Genomic DNA, 20,109 nt, shown 5'->3' with positions numbered 1-20,109 from the left:
AAATGTTATTGTACCAACTTTTAAATCTGGCAGTATTGGGCTGTACTGGAGATAGTCTTCAAAACTTTTCTATTACATAAGCAGAAGATGAGTTCCTTGCAAGTTTTATTTGTATTCTTATTTCAGAATTATACTTTATTTTGTGTTTATCTATTGGGGGGCAGGAGGTTCTATTCTTTATGAAACATGGTTTTCCATTTTTCATACCTGTATCCACTGTGGAGAGTGTTGAGTCAGTGTCTGAAACTCTGGCTGATCGATGGTTGTCTGCTTCTGGTGTTGCTCTTGCTGGCACCGTGTTGATGACGATGTCTGGGATTGTTGCTGAGTGGCAAAAGTGGGGTAAGCTGTCACAACCTGACCCATTATCATAGTTGTTGGAACCATAACAGCACTGCATCCCACTGGAGCTGTTATCAACTTTGTAATGAGCTGTTGGCCTTGAGAGAAGCTAGTGAGAGAAAAAAAAGTGGCATTAAATATTTACTGCTATGTGTGGAGGTATATTTTCAAATAAATTTACAGCATAAAAGGAAACCACTTAGTCCACACTGGATCAAAAAAAAATAGCATTTCACAACGAATGATACTTCCCACCTGTAACTATAGTCTCTTATTCAAATACTTTCCTTATGCAATAGAGGTTGCAGAAACTTTCAAGCTTTCAGACATAGACCATCATCACTCTAAAATAAATCTATGTCCCATAAGTTATGAGCCTGTTTTCCTTGGCAGAGCAACCTTACACAATATGGGCTTCTAGTAATTTTGTACATTTCCATTACACCAAACCTCAGCTATTTCAGTCCTATTTTAGCTAATCTTTTTTAAAATCTAAGTGTCTCCACTCTCAGAACAATGTTAATAAAAGATCACTGCACCCTATACAGTACCATGCTATCCTTTCGTTATACCCAGCACTATACTGAAGCAGTCTTATTCCTAGCCAAACCCTTATGGTAGAGGATAAACCACTTCAAATCCAGTTGGAATTCCTTTAATGATTGTGCCCACTGCACACCAACCACTACATGGACTTGGCAGAGCAAAGTCTTGATTCAATGGCAGTGAGATCCAAGTTGATTGGAGACCAGGCTCAGCTGTTGACAGGTTCATGGAGACAAAAGTGCACACATTGTATAGAGTCGGTCCTCCTTATCCGCGGGTTCCGCATGCACGGATTCAACCAACCACGGATCAGGAAAACCCGGGCATTCTCTCTCCAGCATTCGTTGTTTGAGCATTTTTTCTTGTCATTATTCGTTAAACAATACAGCGTAACAACTATTTACATAGCATTTACATTGTGTAAGGTATTATAAGTAATCTAGAGATAATTTAAAGTATACAGGAGGATGTGCGTAGGTTATATGCAAATACTACGCCATTTTATATAATGGACTTGAGCATCTGCGTTTTTTGGTATCTGCAGGGGGTCCCAGAACCAATCCCCCGCGGATAAAGAGGGCCAACTGTACATACTGGGTGTCCAGAGATGTGCATGATCTTGTCCTCATTCTGATCACTTCTTCATCACACCTTTTCCTCTCAACTGTGCAATATTCTATGAACAAGTCATATGACTTCAAAATTACATTTACATACCTTAACAAACATTTTAATTCACATTAGATAATGGCCCTAACATTGTTGTTCCTTTAAGGACTTCAAATATAGGATAGTATCCAAAAATAGATATTTTTCTATCAGCTGTTCTTTCCACTCACTACAAAAAGTTCACTCACAACAAAAAAATATTGTACTAACGTTTTTTAAAAATCCCGAGAGGTTAAATATTTTACAAATTAGTGAAACATGTTTCAGAACAATCCCTTCCCAAAGAATGGAGAGGCGAATTTAATGCTTACCACAGCAGCCTATCCTGAGTAAAAGTAGTAACTGCAGCACTTTGTATGGAATGTTGGGATAAAGTAGATGAAAGCTGCCCAGCATCTGCTGCTGCGGGCTGAGAAATCATCACAGTGTTAGGGAGGGAGGATGTCTGGGCATCCTGACTAAAAACTGACATCTGCTGGCTGAAGTTGGCTTGCAAATTTGGCTGAACCTGTAGTGGTTAAAATGTAAAATGTCCTGTATGAACAAACACGTAAACAAGGTAGTTACTCTATTTTAAAGAAAAATTCAAAATTGACATTCAATTATCTCACGCAGATCATTACCATGCTCTTCCATAACCCTCATCATAGAATTAATTTCCCATGATGCTTTATCAGATTGGGCACAAAGACACAAGAATTTGTCAAGTTTATGGTGAAATAAATTCTAAACTTTTAAAAGCCTTTTAAAGTGAGAGATAGACAAGGAAAAGATGGATTGGGAGGCAAAAGACAGGGTCAAGTCAGGTAACAGGCTTAGGAGCAATGAGATGAGGTGGGAAAATATGCAAAGCTTAGGATATGAGGCTCAAAATAAAATGGGTAAGTAGCTTATGTTTATCACAGATCAGCTTTACTCATCATATACATTTATATGTATTAGAAAATTGCTGTGGTGTATCAGTGCAATGAAAATCATTTAACAATTCTACAGAATGAAGAATTACATAAAATAAAGTTAGAAGCACAGATATGGAATTAAATGTGCTTAAACACAAATACCAGCATGTATTCATTAGAAGTGGTTTAGAGTGTTTACAGTGCTGTGACATGATGTAATAGATGGCGTGGGTAAGGGGGTGGTGTTGCTAACTGTCATTGTTGCATAATTGTATTAACTTCCTTGTCTATGCTATTCTGTGACAGCGTTTTGTGTTGATGTACTCAGTGGTGGGGAGGACTTTACCCCTGATGGACTGGGCCATGCCCACTACTTTTTGCAGGATTTTCTGTTCAAGAATATTGGTGTTTCCATACCAGGCTGTGATGCAGCCAGTCAATATACTCTCTATTACACATCTGGACCAAGAGTGCGTATAATTTTCGTTCCTATCTTTAGAGGAAAGATGTTATTAAGATGGAAAGTTCAAAGAAGATTTTGAAGAAAGTTGTTAGGACTCAAGGACATGAGCTACAGGGAGAGAATGGGTAGTAGAGGACTTTATTCCTTGCAGCATAGGAGATGAGCGGCAACCTTATAAAGATGTATAAAATCATGAAGGGCATAGATAGGGTAAGTGATCAGTTTTTTTCCCTGGGAATGGGAACCATAAACTGGAGGCACTGGTTTGTGATGGGGGAAAAATTATTGGGGATACTTTCTTCATGCAGAGGGGCAGTGCATGTATGGCACAAGTTGATAGAGAAAGTGAGGCAATGATATTTAAAACACATCTGGACAGATACATGGTTTAAAGGGATTTAAACCAAACACTGGCAAGTGGGACTAGCTTGTCTTGGTTGGTATAGACAAACTGAACCAAAAGGTCTGTTTCTGTGTTACTGACCTCCTTTTTAAAGGAAAGATTTTAACATGTTGGAAGCAAGTCAGATGTTTATTAGACTGATACCTCAAAGTGGCCAGTAATCTTAAGGGGAGAACTGGGGAGACAGGCCCTTAATCTGCTCAAATTTAGAAAAATGATGGGAAATGCTGAAGCAGCAGATTGTGAAAAGCCTCATCAAAGTGAATGTGGAGATGATATTTCCTCTTGTGACAGAATCTAGAATTAAAGATCACCATTTCAAAATAAGATAGATGAGGCAAAAATTTTCGTCTGATCTGAGCGTTTGGAATTATTTTCTAGATTCAGATCCATTTATTTATCACATGTAAAATGAAACACACTGAGAGATGTGCCATGTGCCAACATAACCTAAGTATGAGCTGGGGGCAGCCTCTGAGTGTCACCTCCCATTCTGGCAATAATATAGCATGCCCACGCATTCAACAGAACAATAAGCCCCATTCCTCCCTCCCACCAGTCCACCCCTTCCCCCACACACAGACAATTTGAGAACTTCAGAGAAGGCAGGTTGGAGACAACACAGTGGTTTGCAAAGTTCAAAGGATTAAAGGGTGTTTTCTTTAAAATCAAAATTGGTAATGTTAGTAATTCTGAAGGATATTGAAAATGTATAGTATTTGAATTGAATTGACTTTCTTACATCTTTCATATACGAGTCAAAATTTTTGTACATCTCCGTCTAAATGTGCGATGTGCAATTTATACTAATTTATAATAAATACTATGTACAACAGGGTAACAACAGGAATTCTGCAGATGCTGGAAATTCAAGCAACACACATCGAAGTTGCTGGTGAACACAGCAGGCCAGGCAGCGTCTCTAGGAAGAGGTACAGTCGACGTTTCAGGCCGAGACCCTTCATCAGGACTAACTGAAGGAAGAGTGAGTAAGAGGTTTGAAAGTTGGAGGGGGAGGGGGAGATCCAAAATGATAGGAGAAGACAGGAGGGGGAGGGATGGAGCCAAGAGCTGGACAGTTGATTGGCAAAAGGGACATGAGAGGATATAACATAGAAATACAGTTGCTTCAGCATGAGATAAGCAGTCTGATGGCCTGGTAGAAGAAGCTGTCCCAGAGCCTGTTGGTCCTGGCTTTTATGTTGCAGTACTGTTTCCCAGATGGTAGCAGCTGGAACAGTTTGTGGTTGGGGTGACTCTGGTCCCCAATGATCCTTCAGGCCCTTTTTACACACCTGTCTTTGTAAACGTCCTGCAGAGTGGGAAATTCACATCTATAGATGTGCAGAGTCCTGCGATTGAGGGAAGTACAGTTTCCATACCAGGCAGTAATGCAGCCAGTCAGAATGCTCTCAATTGTGCCCTTATAGAAAGTTCTTAGAATTTGGGGGCCCATACCAAATTTCTTCAACCAGCTGAGGTGAAAGTGGTTCTATTGTGCCTTTTTCACCACACAACCACTATGTACAGACCACTTGAGATCTTCGGTGATGTTTATGCTGAGGGACTTAAAGCTGTTGACCCTCTCGACCCCAGATCCATTGATGCCAATAGGGGTTAGCCTGTCTGCTTTGTAGTCCCTAACCAGCTCCTTTGTTTTTGCAACATTGAGGGAGAGGTTGTTTTCTTGACACCACTGTGTCAGGGTGATGACTTCTTCTCTGTAGGTTGCCTTATTATTATTTGAGATTAGGCCAATCAGTGTAGCAAATTTAATTAGCAGATTAGAGCTGTGGGTGGTGACATAGTCATGGGTATACAGAGAGTAAAGGAGGGGGCTTTGTACACAGCCCTGAGGGGCACCTGTGTTGAGAGTCAGAGGGGCAGAGATGAGGGAGCCCACTGTTACCACCTGCCAGCGATCTGACAGGAAGTCCAGGATCCAGCTACACAAGGCAGGGTGAAGGCAGAGATCTTTGAGTTTCTTGCCGAGCCTGGAGGGAATTATGGTGTTGAATGCTGAACTGTAGTCCAAGAACAGTATTCTCACATAAGCACCCTTCTTCTCCAGGTGTGTAAGGACAGGGTGTAGAGCTGTGGCTATTGTGTCATCTGTCAATCGGTTATGTCGGTAGGAGAATTGTAGGGTGTCCAGTTTGGGTAGTAGCATGCTGCAGATGTAGTCCTTGACCAGCCTCTCAAAGCATTTGCTTATAATGGAGGTGAGTGTGACAGTGCGCCAATCGTTCAGACATGTTACCTTGGTCTTGAGAGTGAACTTTTAAGAAATCTGCTTAATATAAGCATCAGGACAGGAGTTTGGGTGAATAGGGTTGAGGGTAAGAGGTGCTTCATACATACGGTCAAGATCAATTTCCATGATTTTTGATGACAATGAAAGCTTTCAAAGAAAACAAAATTGTAATTTTCCTTAGTGCCTTTAATTTTTTTTTCCTGCTTGCAGCTATGATCTTAATCGTTCAGTCAAGATGGCGCCAAGCCCGGGGTCATGACTTAGACTTGCTTGTCTTAGACATTTGTTGGAATGGTTTTGGGGACAGAGAAGGGAGTTGAGGGTCAGGATAGGGTTTAGGGACACGGGTGCGTGGAGTCTAGGCCTCTGTTCCGTGTCGAAGGTCAGTGACGAAGTGAATGAAGGACATCTGTGAATGGATGTTGAGCCAGCAATCACTGCAGATGAAAGACAGAGGATGAGGGCAGGTGCCCTTCCCTCCCCACCCCTGCAGGTCAGTGAATCCCTACGAGATCAGAGGTCCATGTGGGCAGGGGGCAGGAGGTATGAGGAGCAGTGATCCCCTATTTATGCAAGTTGTGAGTTTGGAGGTTGAGCCCTTAAAGTTCAGGACCCTAAATTGCTGAGCCCGGAGTTCAAGGCCTGGAGTTTAGGGTCCTGTCAAAGGCGACTCCTGTGGTCGACTGGATGTCCAAGCCTGATGGATAAAGCTCTGGGAGCCTGTGACTCCACTTGGAAGTCAGAGGCAGTTGTCCTGTGATTGGAGGAATGTCTGTGTGTGTGTGAGTGGGTGGAGGAAAGGAGCTTGTTTTGTTGCCGTTCTGCAGAACATTATGGCCATGCTGTATGTTGGTGGCAGAATGTGTGCTGGCACTTGCAGCCTGCCCCAGCACATTCTTATGTTGTAATGGTAATGCAAACAACATTTCACTATGTTTTGATGTACATGGGATAGCAGTGAATCTGAATCTGAGCCCAGAATTTATGCAATTCGAGGAACCTCAATAAAATTTGAGGATTGCTAATCTGGTCTTGTGGCATGGAAAAATTAATACACAAAAGGAAATTAAACTGAGCCAGACACCACCATCTCTTCAGGCAAATTCTTTCAAAGGTGATGAGGTAGATAAACAAGAAAGGAGCTCCAAAAACGAGGGTGCTAAATGTTCTGCTATCGATGGTGCAAAAAAATGCAAAGGTAAACAGTCTGAACTGATGATTAAACCAGTATTATAGGTTTGCAGTCAGTCACAGAACAAAGCACAATTTGTAAACAAGGGCAAGGTGCTTTGAATTTGAAGCAATAAGGGTCAAGGTCAAGGGTTCACATGGAAGTAACTGCGGGTAGTGGATTAGTTAAAGATTTTGATGAATGCATATCCAATAAAATTGCTTGGATTCAAAGTTTCAGTAGGCTTACACTGGAGGAGGTCCACATATGGAAGATGTTCTCCGAGCAAATGAAAGGATATTAATCATTAAACTTAGTGCATATCACACATCTTGTTTAGCCTAAACAGCACGAGAACTTGAATTGCAAAAATTGAGATTTTTAAACAATTTGGGATGGTATTACATTTCCTATGCTTATTCAAGAAAGATTAAGTTTATTATGAGCAGTGATCGGAGAACATAATAGTGACTGTGGAACTGCGGATGACATAAGACAAAAGTTGTCTGAAAGCAAAGTACCTCAGAAGCAGGAAATCAGAAATGAAACAAAATTATGTCTAAAGATAAATGGGTCATGCAGTTAAATAGAGTACAGTGCTCAGATCAATAAAGTAGAAAGGCTATTGCTGTTCACATACATATAGGAGATGTCAATATATCCACAGACAACATTAAAACATTTACAAAAAGAGCATTCATATGAACAATGGTGGTGGATTCAAATAGTCCTCACCAGAGATTATTGTTGGATTGGAGGAGATATTACTGCTAGAGATGAGTTGGATCTACAAAAGGAATTTTGAAATGGTTCTGTTATGGAGAAAAGAATGGACTATGTACCATACAACATCAAAATATACCATGAATGAGTTTTACTTTAGTAATAATTGGTTATATGTGCTTGATGGAAACCAGACAGAAGGTGAAAGTGACTAGCACAGTAGTAGGCAATGAAGCAATCAAGGTGTTGAAGAGAAATGGCAGTTAGAATATGAGAATATACTTGCAGAAAGAAACAGAAGGCAATCCTTGGGATGACCAAGATTGCAAAAGTTTTGATTGGTAAGTTAATGATAGCAAAAAAAATGGGAGAAAGCTGCAGTACTTTATTTTTAAACAATTAAAAATATAAATTTGCTAACTGCATCAAAGAATCACACAGAAATAGGGGTAATCATCTTGTGTCCGTGGCCTGATCTGACCAATGTGTTGCAGCTGATACATGGACCAAACTGCATAAACCTTAACGCCGTAGGTTAATAATGAAGATTTAAAATTAACAACTGACTGATTATACAAGACATGTTCTACATTTATCTTGTCCTTTGGATGTACAAGTATTTCGGAACTTCACCTCTAAAATGTCTGGCTCCAATTTTAGACAATTAGTTTCTTTCTACCCCTTGAGTTGGCTTTGATAGATTCAAGCAAATCACACCGCTGCTTTAAAATCCCAGTAAACAAATCCCTAGTTCATGTTCAGGTAACCCATTCCCATGGCGTTTCTGTTCACATTTTCATCCCTCCACCACCCACCCCATATTAACTAGAATTACCACCTCTTCTCAGTTCCATCTGCCCATTACCCACACATTGGTCCACTTGAGCTTCTCTTCCTTGTCCTATCCTTCCTGCACCCCCCACCTAGATCTTTCTGTCCTTATCCCTCCTTTATCGAGTTCAACATCATCTTCTACATTTGATTTCTAACATAACCCTCTTCTCCCCCACCCCACTCCATCTGTATTTTCTGTTTCCTATTTGTTTCTACTCATCATCCACTAGTCTCCTGTCTCAGAGCTCCCCTTTCCCTTCCCGCATATCACCTGATTCTACATCTCAAACTGTTATCTTTCCCCTATACTCAGTCCTGATGCAGGGTCTTGACCGAAAATGTCAACCATTCCTTTGCCTCCCTGGATGCTGCTTGACGCACTGAGTTTCTCCAGCAGTTTTTTTTTTGCTCCAGATTCCAGCATCTGCGTCTCTTATTTTGCATTTCCTACACTGGATACTAGCTATTGCTCTGGTACACATCCTCCATTGTCAAAATGCTATATACGTTCGGTGCAAAGAATTGCTCAAAGAGTTACCAGGTCATCTGTAATTTTGAGATGCAACTTCTACAATAACTGAATAAAGTTAAAAAAAAACACGGAGCTGCTAATAACATACCAGATCGAAAGCTCTTTATTTAGAACCAAGTTGAAACATTAACTGTTTCTCTCTCCTGAGACACTGACCGACTTTGAGTATTTCCAGCACTTCAGTTTACATTTTACCCCTTTGTATTCCAATCTACACACAAAGCTTAGTGTAATCAGAAAGACTACTGGAACACAAATATCTCTCCTGAGTTAACTAATATTTAATGTAAATGCATTTCCAAATCTCTTAGGAGCCTCTGCTTTATCTAGTTTTTCACCCTTCAGAAGGTATTCTGTTCTTACTTTTGATTCCAGTAGAAAATTTTGCTTTCATTTTTAATGAAATATTTGTCTCAATGTAATTTAATGCTATCATCCACATACTGTAAGTTACAACTCTAACACAAGAAAGTCTGCAGATGCTGGAAATCCAAAGCAACACACAAAAACTGCTGGGGGAACTCAGTAGGTCACACAGCATCTACAGAAAGAATAAAATATCGGCTTTTCAGGCCAAGACCCTTCAGGACTGAAGTGTCTCGGCCCGAAATGTTGACTGTTTATTCTTTTCCATAGGTGCTGTCTGACCTGCTGAGTTCCTCCAGCATTTTGTGTGTGTTGTATAGGTTACAATCTAAACTACTCCGAGCCTTTAGTAGGCATGGAAAATGTTTTTTTCCCCATCACCTAAGACATTTCAGAACAGTTGAAACCCAACACAAATCGGTTGGTCATACCACCTGATAAATCCTACAAATTAGATACCTTTACTTATTGTAAACCCATGGAATTCAAAACCTGGTCAATAATATTCTCTGCATCAGGAACCACTGAGGTCTCTCATAATGAACTTTACCAAGTGCTTAGGAAGCTCATGTCATTAACAGATTTTTTTCTGTATACCGGCTATTCTTACATCCACTATCAAAGACAACACTACAAAAAATCCACTTCAAGCTATCACAGGCTTCCTGTTCAGCTAAACATGTTCCTGTTATTCAACTGCTACATGCTTAATTTTAGTGTGAATTCCCACATTTTTCATCGTACCAGATATAGCAATATAACAAAAAATAATTAACTTTTTTGCTTTCCAAGGTAAGGGAATTGTTTTTGAAGTAATTTGTAAAAATATTCGTAGTGTAATGCAATGATTCAAAAAGTCTAAGTATCATTTGTGACCAAGTTAATTTTTTTTACACTACTAATCTGTGTTCATTTAATTTTTATCATGCTCCACATAAAGAATTTTGAGTAATCAGCATTCAGAAATTTTATAGGATTATACAGGAAAGTTTATTTAGGATATTTATACAGTTTATACAGGATATTTATAATCTGTCAAACTGACCTGTGCTGAAGTAGAACTTTCCTCACTGATCAGAGATTGCTGTTGCACTCTACGGTGTGAGCTATTTGGATCAGTTTTGACAGCACCTTGAAACTGATTGGCCTGAACACATTGTCTCTGAAATGTAATCAATGTAGGCTGCTGGATGGCAGGAGAGTTTGTTGTTGCGAACTGCACCAAATTAAGGTTTATATTTGATGTTGGTTGCTGCAAAAATATCTTTACAAAGTAAAAAAAAACTGGTTAGATTAAATTTATTGATTAACAAGACAACAGATATCATGAGGAATTGATTCATGATATTTGCAAAATTCTACTTTTAGTAGAAGATGACAAGAGTTGTTAGGTCAGAATTTTCAGTCAATAATAACAATGGCACTTGATTTTATTTATGAGCAAAATGAAGGCACAAGAAGTATGCAATATCCAATACTAAAATTTCTGTTGTTACATTCAAACACACTTCCTCCTTGTCTTTGTTTTTATGCTCTTCAATTTTGCCAATTCAACTGCATAAAAGTATTGCTACTATGTATATAAATTAGTGATGATCTTACAAGAATCACTAGATTCTGGAATAGTGCTGGAAGATGGGAAAATTGCAAATTTTACTCAACTCTTCAAGAAGGGAGAGAGGCCGAAGAAAGGAAATTATAGATCTGCTAGTCTGATCTCAGTGGTCAAGAAGATGTTGGAATCGATTGTTAAGAATGTGGTTTCAGGGTATTTGGAGGCACATGATAAAATAGGCCATAGTCAGCATAGTTTCCTCAAGGGAAAATTTTGCCTAACAAACCTTTTAGAATTCTTTGAAGAAATAACAAGCAGGATGGACAAAGGAGAATCAACGGATGTTGTGTACTTTTCAAAAGGCCTTTGACAAGGTGCCATACATGAGGCTACTTGACAAGTTGAGAGCCCATGGTATTACTGGAAAGATACTAGCATGGATAAAACAGTAACTGACTGCCAGGAGGCAGAGTGGGAATAAAGGGAGCCTTATCTGGTTAGCTGCCGGTGACTAGTGGTGTTCCATTGGAGTCAGTGTTGGGACTGCTTCTTTTTGTCATATCTCAGTAACTTGGATGATGGAATTGCTGGCCTTGTTCCAAAGTTTACAGACAATACGTAGATAGGTGGAAGGGCAGGTAATTTTGAGGAAGTAGAGAGCCTACAGAAGGACTTGGACAGATTAGGAGAATGGGCAAAGAAGTGGCAGATGAAATACAGTGTCAGGAAGCGTATGGTCATGCACTTTGGTAGAAGAAATAAAATTGTAGACTATTTTCAAAATGGAGAAAAAATATAAACAACTGAGGTGCAAAGGGACTTGAGAGTCCTTCAGCATGATACCCTGAACATCAATTTGCAGGTTGAGTTCGTGATGAGGAGTGCAATGTTAGCATTCATTTCGAGAGGACTAGAATATAAAAACAAGGATGTAATGTGGAAGCTTTATAAAGCACTGGTGAGACCTCACTTGGAGTATTGTGAGCAGTTTAGAGCTTCTTATCTAAGAAAGGATGCACTGACATTGGAGAGGGTTCAAAGGACATTCATCAAAATGATTCCAGGATTGAAAGGCTTATTATACAAAGAATGTTCGATGGCTCTGTGCCTGTACTTACAGGAATTCAGAAGAAAGAGTGGTGACCTACTTGAAACCTATTGAATGTTGTACAGCCTCGATAGAATGGGTGTGGAGAGGATGCTTCCTATGATGGGAGAGTCTAAGAGGACACAGCCCCAGAATAGAGGGGCATCCTTTTAGAATGGAGATCAAGAAAGGGATGCGGTTGAATTTAAGCCAGAAATTCATTGCCACAGGTGGCTGTGGAAGGAAAGTCTTTAGGTATTTTTAAGGCAGATCCTATATTAGTCAGGGCATGAAGGTATATGGGGAGCAGGTAAGAGATTGGGGCTGAGAGGGAAAATGGATCAGCCATGATGAAATGGCAGAGCTCACTCAATGGGCCAAATGGCCTAATTCTGCTCCTATATCTTATGGCCTGATATTTTAGAAATATAATGAGCTTATAACTGCCAATCAACCTCTAAATAGTGATTAAATTAAAAATTGCACATGTGAAATACAAGTTACTGGAAAAATATATATTTTTTAAATTCTAGCATTTCATTTGATTTTTTAAACACCCTTTAAATCTACATCTATTTACTAAAACCATTCTAATTTAAATTCAGCCGCATCTATTCATCTTTCTTGATCCCAGTGCTAATCTCTCAGTCACTTAATTTAATTGAAGTGCTCCTTTCATTCAGCCCCAGCTGCTCCATTTTTCTTATCAGGTCTGACCTTTTAAGTTCAAATGTGCAGAGGTAAATAGCGAACTGGATTTGTGGTAGGTGATGGGTTTACTAAATTGAGGGATAAAATCACTTGACCTCATCCTTGCTAATTGACCTATTACAGATGCATCTGTGCATAATAATATTGGTAAGAGTGATAACTATATAGTTCTTACAAAGTAAAATACTTGTACTTAGAATGAAAATGTTCTCCATTTTGTCTTGTGACATTACATTCATGCTAAGTACAAAGAAACTCTACATCACAATACAGGCACTTTCGCCCACAAAGCTGTGCCGAAGATGTCCTTACCTTAGAAATTACCTAAGGTTACCGATAGCCCACTTTTTCTGAGCTCCATGTACCTATCCAGGAGTCTCTTAAAAGACCCTATCGTATCCACCTCCACCACCGTCGCCGGCAGCCCATTCCACGCACTCACTACTCTCTGCATGAGAAAACTTCCCCCGAAGTCTCCTCTGTACCTACTTCTAAGCACCTTCAAACTGTGCCCTCTCGTGCTAGCTATTCCAGCCCTGGGAAAAAGCCTCTGACTATCCACACGATCAATGCCTCTCATCATCTTGTACACCTCTATCAGGTCACCTCTCATCCTCAAAAGAATTCCAAAAGATTTGTCAGGCAAAATTTTCCCTTGAGGAAACTATGCTGACTATGGCCTATTTTATCATGTGCCTCCAAATATCCCGAAACCACATCCTTAACAATCGACTCCAACATCTTCTTAACCACTGAGATCAGATCTATAATTTCCTTTCTTCTGCCTCTCTTCTCCAACATCTCTCTCCAACATCTATAATTTCCTTTCTTCTGCCTCTCTTCTCCAACAACTCTCTCCAACATCTTCTTAACCACTGAGATCAGATCTATAATTTCCTTTCTTCTGCCTCTCTCCTTTCTTGAAGAGTTGAGATGGATTCAAAACAATCTGGCAACTCTAAAGTGAGCACGCATGGGTTGCTGTGGGCCATGAGCTACAGCAGAATTGTAGTCCAGAATGCTTCGTAACTTCAGGACCAGTACACCTCTCACCTTACCATTGATATCAGGCAGTGGGGGAAACTCAGGTTTAGTGAGGACAGAAGGGCTATACAGTCTAGGTGAGCCTACTACAAAGAACTATATGCATGCAAAACATTAAGAGCAATATATTATAGACAGATAATTCCATATTTGTTACAACATTACCAAGAAATGGCTGAGAACACGAAATATAAAAGGGAATCTTGTTATCATTTCAGAGGACCTGTCTTGGGCCCAACACATAAGTGCAATTATGAAGAAAGCATGGCAGCGCCTCTACTTCCTTAGAAGTTTGCAACAATTCAATGTGACATCTAAAACTTTGATGAAATTCTATGGATGTGTGGTGGAGAGTTTGACAGGTTGCATCACAGCCTTGTATAGAAACACCAATACCCTTGAACAGAAAACCCTATTACAAGTAGTGGATACAACCCAGTTCATCGTAGGTAAAGCCCTTCACCTTTGAACACATCCTCATGGAGCGCTGTCACAGGAAAGCATCATCAACGTCCTCACCATCCTTGCTACGCTCTTTTCTCACTTCTGCTATCAGGAAGATGATACAGGAACCTCAGGGTTCAGGAACAGTTATTACCCCTCAACCATCAGGCTCTTGAACCAAAGGAAATAATTTCACTCACCCCATCACCGGAATGTTCCCATAAAATATGGACTCATTTTCAAGGATTCTTCATCTCACGTATTCTATATTTATTGCTTGCTTGGTGCTTATTTATTATTTTTTCTCTTTTATATTTGTACAGCTTGTTGTACTTTGCAGGTTAGTTGTCTGTCCTGTTGGGTGCGGTCTTCATTGATTCTATTGTGTTTCTTGAATTTACTGTGTGCGCCCGCAAGGAAACAAATCTCAAGGATTGTGACAAATCTCTCGGGTGACATACATGTACTCTGAACTTCGAACACAGGATCTAGCTAAGTACTGTACTCCAGAAGTAGCTGTTTATCTAAGGTAGCTATTCAGAATAGCCGACTGCCCCTGCTTGCTTCTTTTAAACTATCTTTCCCACTAGGCAATCTGGTATCTCCTTAGGACTGTGACGTGTAAAATGTGATAGCAATTAGCTTATACGAATTATATCTGTGTTTTGAAAATCACTTGCATTTTATAAATGGTTTGTAATTTAGAAATCATTTTAAGATAGAAAACCTTTGAGAGATTTAAATGTGTCTTAAGAGTTTTGTCTGGACTTAAATGTTTATCACTGAAAATAAATTAACTGTGTTTTAAACTACTTCGTTAACTAGAAGTATCTTCTCCTTGGTAGGGAGGAGGACCCTCTGCTCAAATATTGGCAGCTAAACTCACCATGGAGAATAAACAGGCAAATAAACTAGTTTTTGAAGAGTAGGTAGTTACACTATAACCTCCCATTAGTGAAGGTACCCATAGCTTTTATATTGGATAGGGCTTAGCTTCATTTGAGTTTAGGACTTTACAGTTAGCAAACCTAATATCATCACACATTATTACCTTGGATTGCATTCTAGATCCTAATGTCTTTCAGTGCTCCACATATCCTGACTTCTTTGCCTTAACTGCAGGTTAAAATGTTTGCTAGTTTGGGAAATGAACCATTTGGTTCTCAGCATTCATACCAGATATCACTTTGAACTTTTTTAATTTTTTAAGGAAATAAACATTGTTCTTTAACCAGGATTGCTCCACCTTAATATTATCAACTGATTTTATTTGCTGGAATAATGGTTGAAAAGATTAAGTTTGATACCACCTACTACCACCATCCTGATTCTCGTATCAGAGCACACTGTGATGAGTATGAATATGGAAGGCTAACTTTACTATTTAGATATTCACTCCCTTCGTCACCAGTGCACTGTGATTGCAGTATGTACCAGTGCTAGCTTCACTGCAGTGACTCATAGTCAGCACCAAAAATTCATCCTTAAATAATCATCCATTCCTGGCTTACTTGGGATTCTTGACCTTGGACAAGATGAAGTTGCTCTTGGATTGCATGTAATTCTTCTTGCTGTCGCTGAATATTTGCTTCCAGCATGCGTGTCCTCTGTTCCAACTGCTCCTTCAGGTGTTGCATGGCCCCTAACTGCAGTGAGAACTGAATTTTGCGATAAAGGTAAATGCTATATTGTCAACTGAATCTGGTTTGAAATTCTTAAGTGTGAACACTTTTATAAATTTAACACAACTTTCAACCATGTGGTTTACTGTAAATTTTGAAGCATAATATCACCACTTGTGCAAATTAAGTCTTTGTTTAAGCTATCTTCAACCAGTTCATTTGAATTTTAAAATTCTTTCACAACTGATTCAATCATGGATCCCAGAGATGGATGAAAAAGCATCATGGTAAAATAAACTTTAATAAATCAGTATAAATTGTTTAGAAGTCCCAGTGATTTGGTATCTGGCAAACTCATTAGTACAGGTCGACCTTCACTAATCCGGCACCATTGGCACCTGAGGAGTGCCAGATTAGTGAAAATGCCGAATTACAGAAGGATCACATTAAACATGATCAGTGCTGGATTATCGAAGGAACCGAATTACAGGTAGTCAGATTAGTGACGGTCGACCTGTACTGTAAATCATCATTTACAACAAGCCTACAATTGCAGATCAGTATATTCGCAAAGTATGCTACGTGGAGCAGGTAGGAACATGGCCTGAGTCAGGGTCAGGTACGTTGCTAGGTGTGAAACAGGCAAACTGAAATATAGAAGCTGAAACTTTCATGGGGATCTGCTTCTTGCACTCCCTTTTAATTCTCCCATTTTACTGGAAAACTTACTATTCTATCATGTTAAAAAGAGTCGGGGTGGGGGGGGAAAGGTGTTTTGAAGTAATGAATAACATCCAATTGTCTGAAAATTCTGCTAGTCGGACACCATTAATTTAGCAAGGGAATTGATTATCAGAGCTTTGGAAATATGATACTACATCTCCAATTTCAGCCCAGTGCTGGCTCCAAGCTGGCAACCCTGCAGCTGGTCTAAGGGTACTATTGGAGGTGCAGCAGGTAACGCCAAGTAGGAAACATCTTCCTGTAAATCTCATTGGACTGTCAACAGAGTTGATCCTATGTGTTTGTCCTCTGAAATCACTTCACAATTCATTAAATTTTTTCCATTCCTCTTCCATCAAAAGCCTCACCAAAAGCAACTTATATATTCCATTACACTTCAATTCTTGTCCCTGAATATTAAGTCTTCAATACATTAATCAGATTGAACTCCCTTGTGATCACTGCCACTAAGAATAAAAAAAGCTTTGCATTCATCCATTAACAACTGTTTGGTTAAGCCATTACTGTGATGGAGCATACACAGTTGAGAAGCAAACAATACAACCTGCCATGTACTGAATGAAACAGTTTGCTCTCAATAAATGTCCTCTGGTAATGAGGAGCAGGCAGAGCATATTAATCAATGGCTCAACAAAGTTTGTAGATTACACCACCTTTGTATGAATCTTAACAATCTAGGCAGGTTGAGGGGTAACTTCAAGTGAATATGCAGAGTCTGTTAGAATGGGGATTTCTCCTTTAAGGAGTTCAAATTTCCACAACACTAGGTGAAACATTACTTTACTCCCAATCTGTCCATAACATCACTTTAAATGATGTAATAATATTCTTGGATGAGCCTAATTTTAAACCCACTTAAGTAAGGGGTAGGTTAAAAATGTAAAAGAATCAACAATATAATTCACTCATTCATACAGAATGCTTTAGGGTAACAAAAATTTGACAAAAGTATAACTCCAACTTTACCTGGTTGCTCAGTGATGCCATTCTCTGGGGTGCTGCTTCATGACGATCTGTTATTGCTGGCTGTGGAGGTGTGCTTACATCGCTTTGCTGTTTTGAGTATGTTGCTTATAAAATGGCATTAAAAAGCATAAAAGAAGATACAATAAAAACCATAAAAATTAACAGGAATAAGATCAGATGCTACACACTTTGTGTAACAAAGATAAACCTTCAATGTTTTAATTTATGAACAATCATTTTCCTTCATAAGGAATCAATAGAAAACATTTTTACCCACTTTTGCTCTATATACTGAATATCAATACTCAGCAAAAATGACCTAGCCTCAAGCTATTTTGATAGGAGGAATGTTTTAAATTTCTATTTCGACAGATTATCAGAGTGCTTGCTGATTACATTCCTGAATTGTCTAGCTCCATTATGCCTTCATCTTCTGAATGATCCCACTACTAGTAATTAAATATGAATTTTAACCATCTTAAAATTCTTACTTAGTTCACCTCTTAAATCTTCCATTTATATACTCCATTAACCCTTTCTTTGCATTCATCTTTTATGTTTTTTTTTCCATCTTATTTTTAGGATCCAGGCATCATTAGCAAGGTCTGCATTTATTGCCAATCACTAATTGCTTTTGAAGTGATTGTAGTGTCTTGCTTTCTTGAACAGCAGCCACCTTGTGGTGAAGGTACTGTGAATACATTTGCTATAAAGGCAGCAGCTATTGGATACGGAGCTCCAAGATTTAGACCCAATGACAATGAAGAACTAATGATTTATTTGCAAGCCAGTGGAACTTGGAGGGGAACATGAAGCTGGTGATGTTCCAAGGCACCTGCTGTCCTAGTCTTTCTTGGTGTTAAGAGATTGTCATTTCACGAGGCACTGTAGAAACAGCAGAAATTGTTAACATCAAGAGGTAAGCAATTTGCTGCAGGATGTCCAGCCTCTGATATGGTCTTGTAAGCACAATTTTTTTTTATATATAAAAGAGCCACCCAGTTACGTTTCTTATCAATAGGAAATAGTGAGGTGGAAATGCTCCTGAATGTCAAGGGCTGTTAGTTAGACTGTCATTGCCTGGAACTTTAGTGGTAGGAATGCTATTTCACACTTAGCACTCATTCCTGAATTTGTCTAGGTCTTGCAGCATGCAGGTATGGGCAACCTCATTTACTGAGGGGCTTTGTGTGGAATTAAACATCAAGCAAACCTTTCAATTTTCGATCTTATGATGGATGGAAATCATTGTTGAAGAAGCTTCAAATGGTTTGGCCTAGAACATTGCCCCAGGGGTACCCAAATTAGGCAATTATTAGCTGGACTGGATTTGTCCTGCTTTTGGTGAACTAAATATATCTGGATCCTACCAAGGCAGATAAAAGAAAAACAAATCTGTATTAACATGGCATATTTGACGTCTAGCTTGAGTAAGAATTTTTAAAAATCAAGAATATTCTAATTTACAATAATGGTGGTGTAAAATTTAAATATGTAAACTTTCATTCCGGAAACTTACAGGTTGCATCAGATATTGATGAATGTGATGAAGATTTCCTCAAGCTCTTGGAGGAAGCAGATATTGTATGGTTGTGATCAAATCGCTCCAATGCTTCTTTGAGACTGACTGTGTTTAGCTTGGTGTCATATTTAGAATCCTTGTTTCCAAGACAGTAGGAGCATTGAGAAAGATGAAATAAATTACTTCGTAATGTCAATATTAAGCTTATGTTTGATAAATGAAATAGCAGAACAGAATTTGATCTATCAAGTTATTTTACAATTTTCCAGACTCAAGAGTTCTCACTAATAACTGTAGCTGTTGGTAATAATTCTGCTATTTCTATTTATCTGTGTACCAGTCCCAAACCGTCTTTTTCTTCCTTATTAGCCATTTTATATTGTACCCTGGTATGTTTGTCTTTTAACCTCTCACTTTCCACAATATTTCCCTGTCCTGTCTCTTTCCCTTGCCTCCGTACGTGCTTAAAAGCAATAGCCTCTAATATTTTCCCCTCTTCTTTCTCAGAAAGTATGGCAAGGAAATGAACTTCCAATTAGGATGGAAAATATGCTAGAGTTGCCATCATTGACCACATACCATGATTGCAGGGTACAGGGAGATAGGCGGAAATGTTCATAAATCCTTGAAAATGGCCAAGTGAGTCATTTGTAAAGGACATGGGATGCTGGAATGCATAAACTGAGGCAAAGAGTACAAAACTGGGACCTGCACGATCTTGCCTGCAATCCCACAGACAAGGGGGGGTGCTGTAGTAGTTTGGCATACTGACCTCTACCTTACTGAGGCCCAGCGACAACTCTCAGACACCTCCCCTTACTTAACCCTCAAACAGAACCCCACTAAGGAGCACCAGGCCATTGTCTCCCACACCATCACCAACCTTATTGACTCTGGGGATCTCCCATCAGCTGCCACCAACCTCATAGTTCCCGTACCCGGCACCACCCATTTCTACCTCCATCCCTAGATCCACAAACCGCTTGTCCAGGTAGACCCATTGTTCCAACCTGTTCCTGACCCAATGAACTCGTATGTGCATATTTCGAATCTGTTTTATTCCCCCCACCCCAGTTCAGTCCCTTCCAATCTATATCTGTGACACTTCACACACACTGGATCTTCAACAATTTCAAGTTCTCTAGCTCCAATCATATTTTTACTATGGATGTCCAGTCCCTATATGCCTTCCATCTCCCACCAGAAAGCCCT

At 39.4% G+C, this 20,109-nt stretch overlaps 1 protein-coding gene across 4 annotated transcripts in view; it reads right to left on the bottom strand.

Moving 5' to 3' along the window:
• The window catches only part of clocka (clock circadian regulator a), a 130,967-nt gene that overhangs the window by 15,001 nt on the left and 95,857 nt on the right, over window positions 1–20,109 (bottom strand). For 3 of the 4 annotated variants that reach the window (XM_072252689.1, XM_072252690.1, XM_072252692.1), the window contains 6 exons: window positions 18,895–19,033; window positions 17,376–17,479; window positions 15,555–15,701; window positions 10,248–10,466; window positions 1,869–2,065; window positions 208–451 (listed from right to left, as the gene is read on the bottom strand). In XM_072252689.1, coding sequence (XP_072108790.1) covers window positions 208–451; window positions 1,869–2,065; window positions 10,248–10,466; window positions 15,555–15,701; window positions 17,376–17,479; window positions 18,895–19,033 — 1,050 coding nt within the window. The remainder of the gene's footprint in view (window positions 1–207; window positions 452–1,868; window positions 2,066–10,247; window positions 10,467–15,554; window positions 15,702–17,375; window positions 17,480–18,894; window positions 19,034–20,109) is intronic. The other variant, XM_072252691.1, reaches the window with a different exon arrangement.

This window comes from Mobula birostris, chromosome 3, assembly GCF_030028105.1.
Source record: "Mobula birostris isolate sMobBir1 chromosome 3, sMobBir1.hap1, whole genome shotgun sequence".
In the NCBI taxonomy this organism is placed as follows: Eukaryota; Metazoa; Chordata; class Chondrichthyes; order Myliobatiformes; family Myliobatidae; genus Mobula; species Mobula birostris.
Note: the sequence above shows the minus strand (reverse complement) of the source record. Positions and strands in the feature narration are given on the sequence as shown.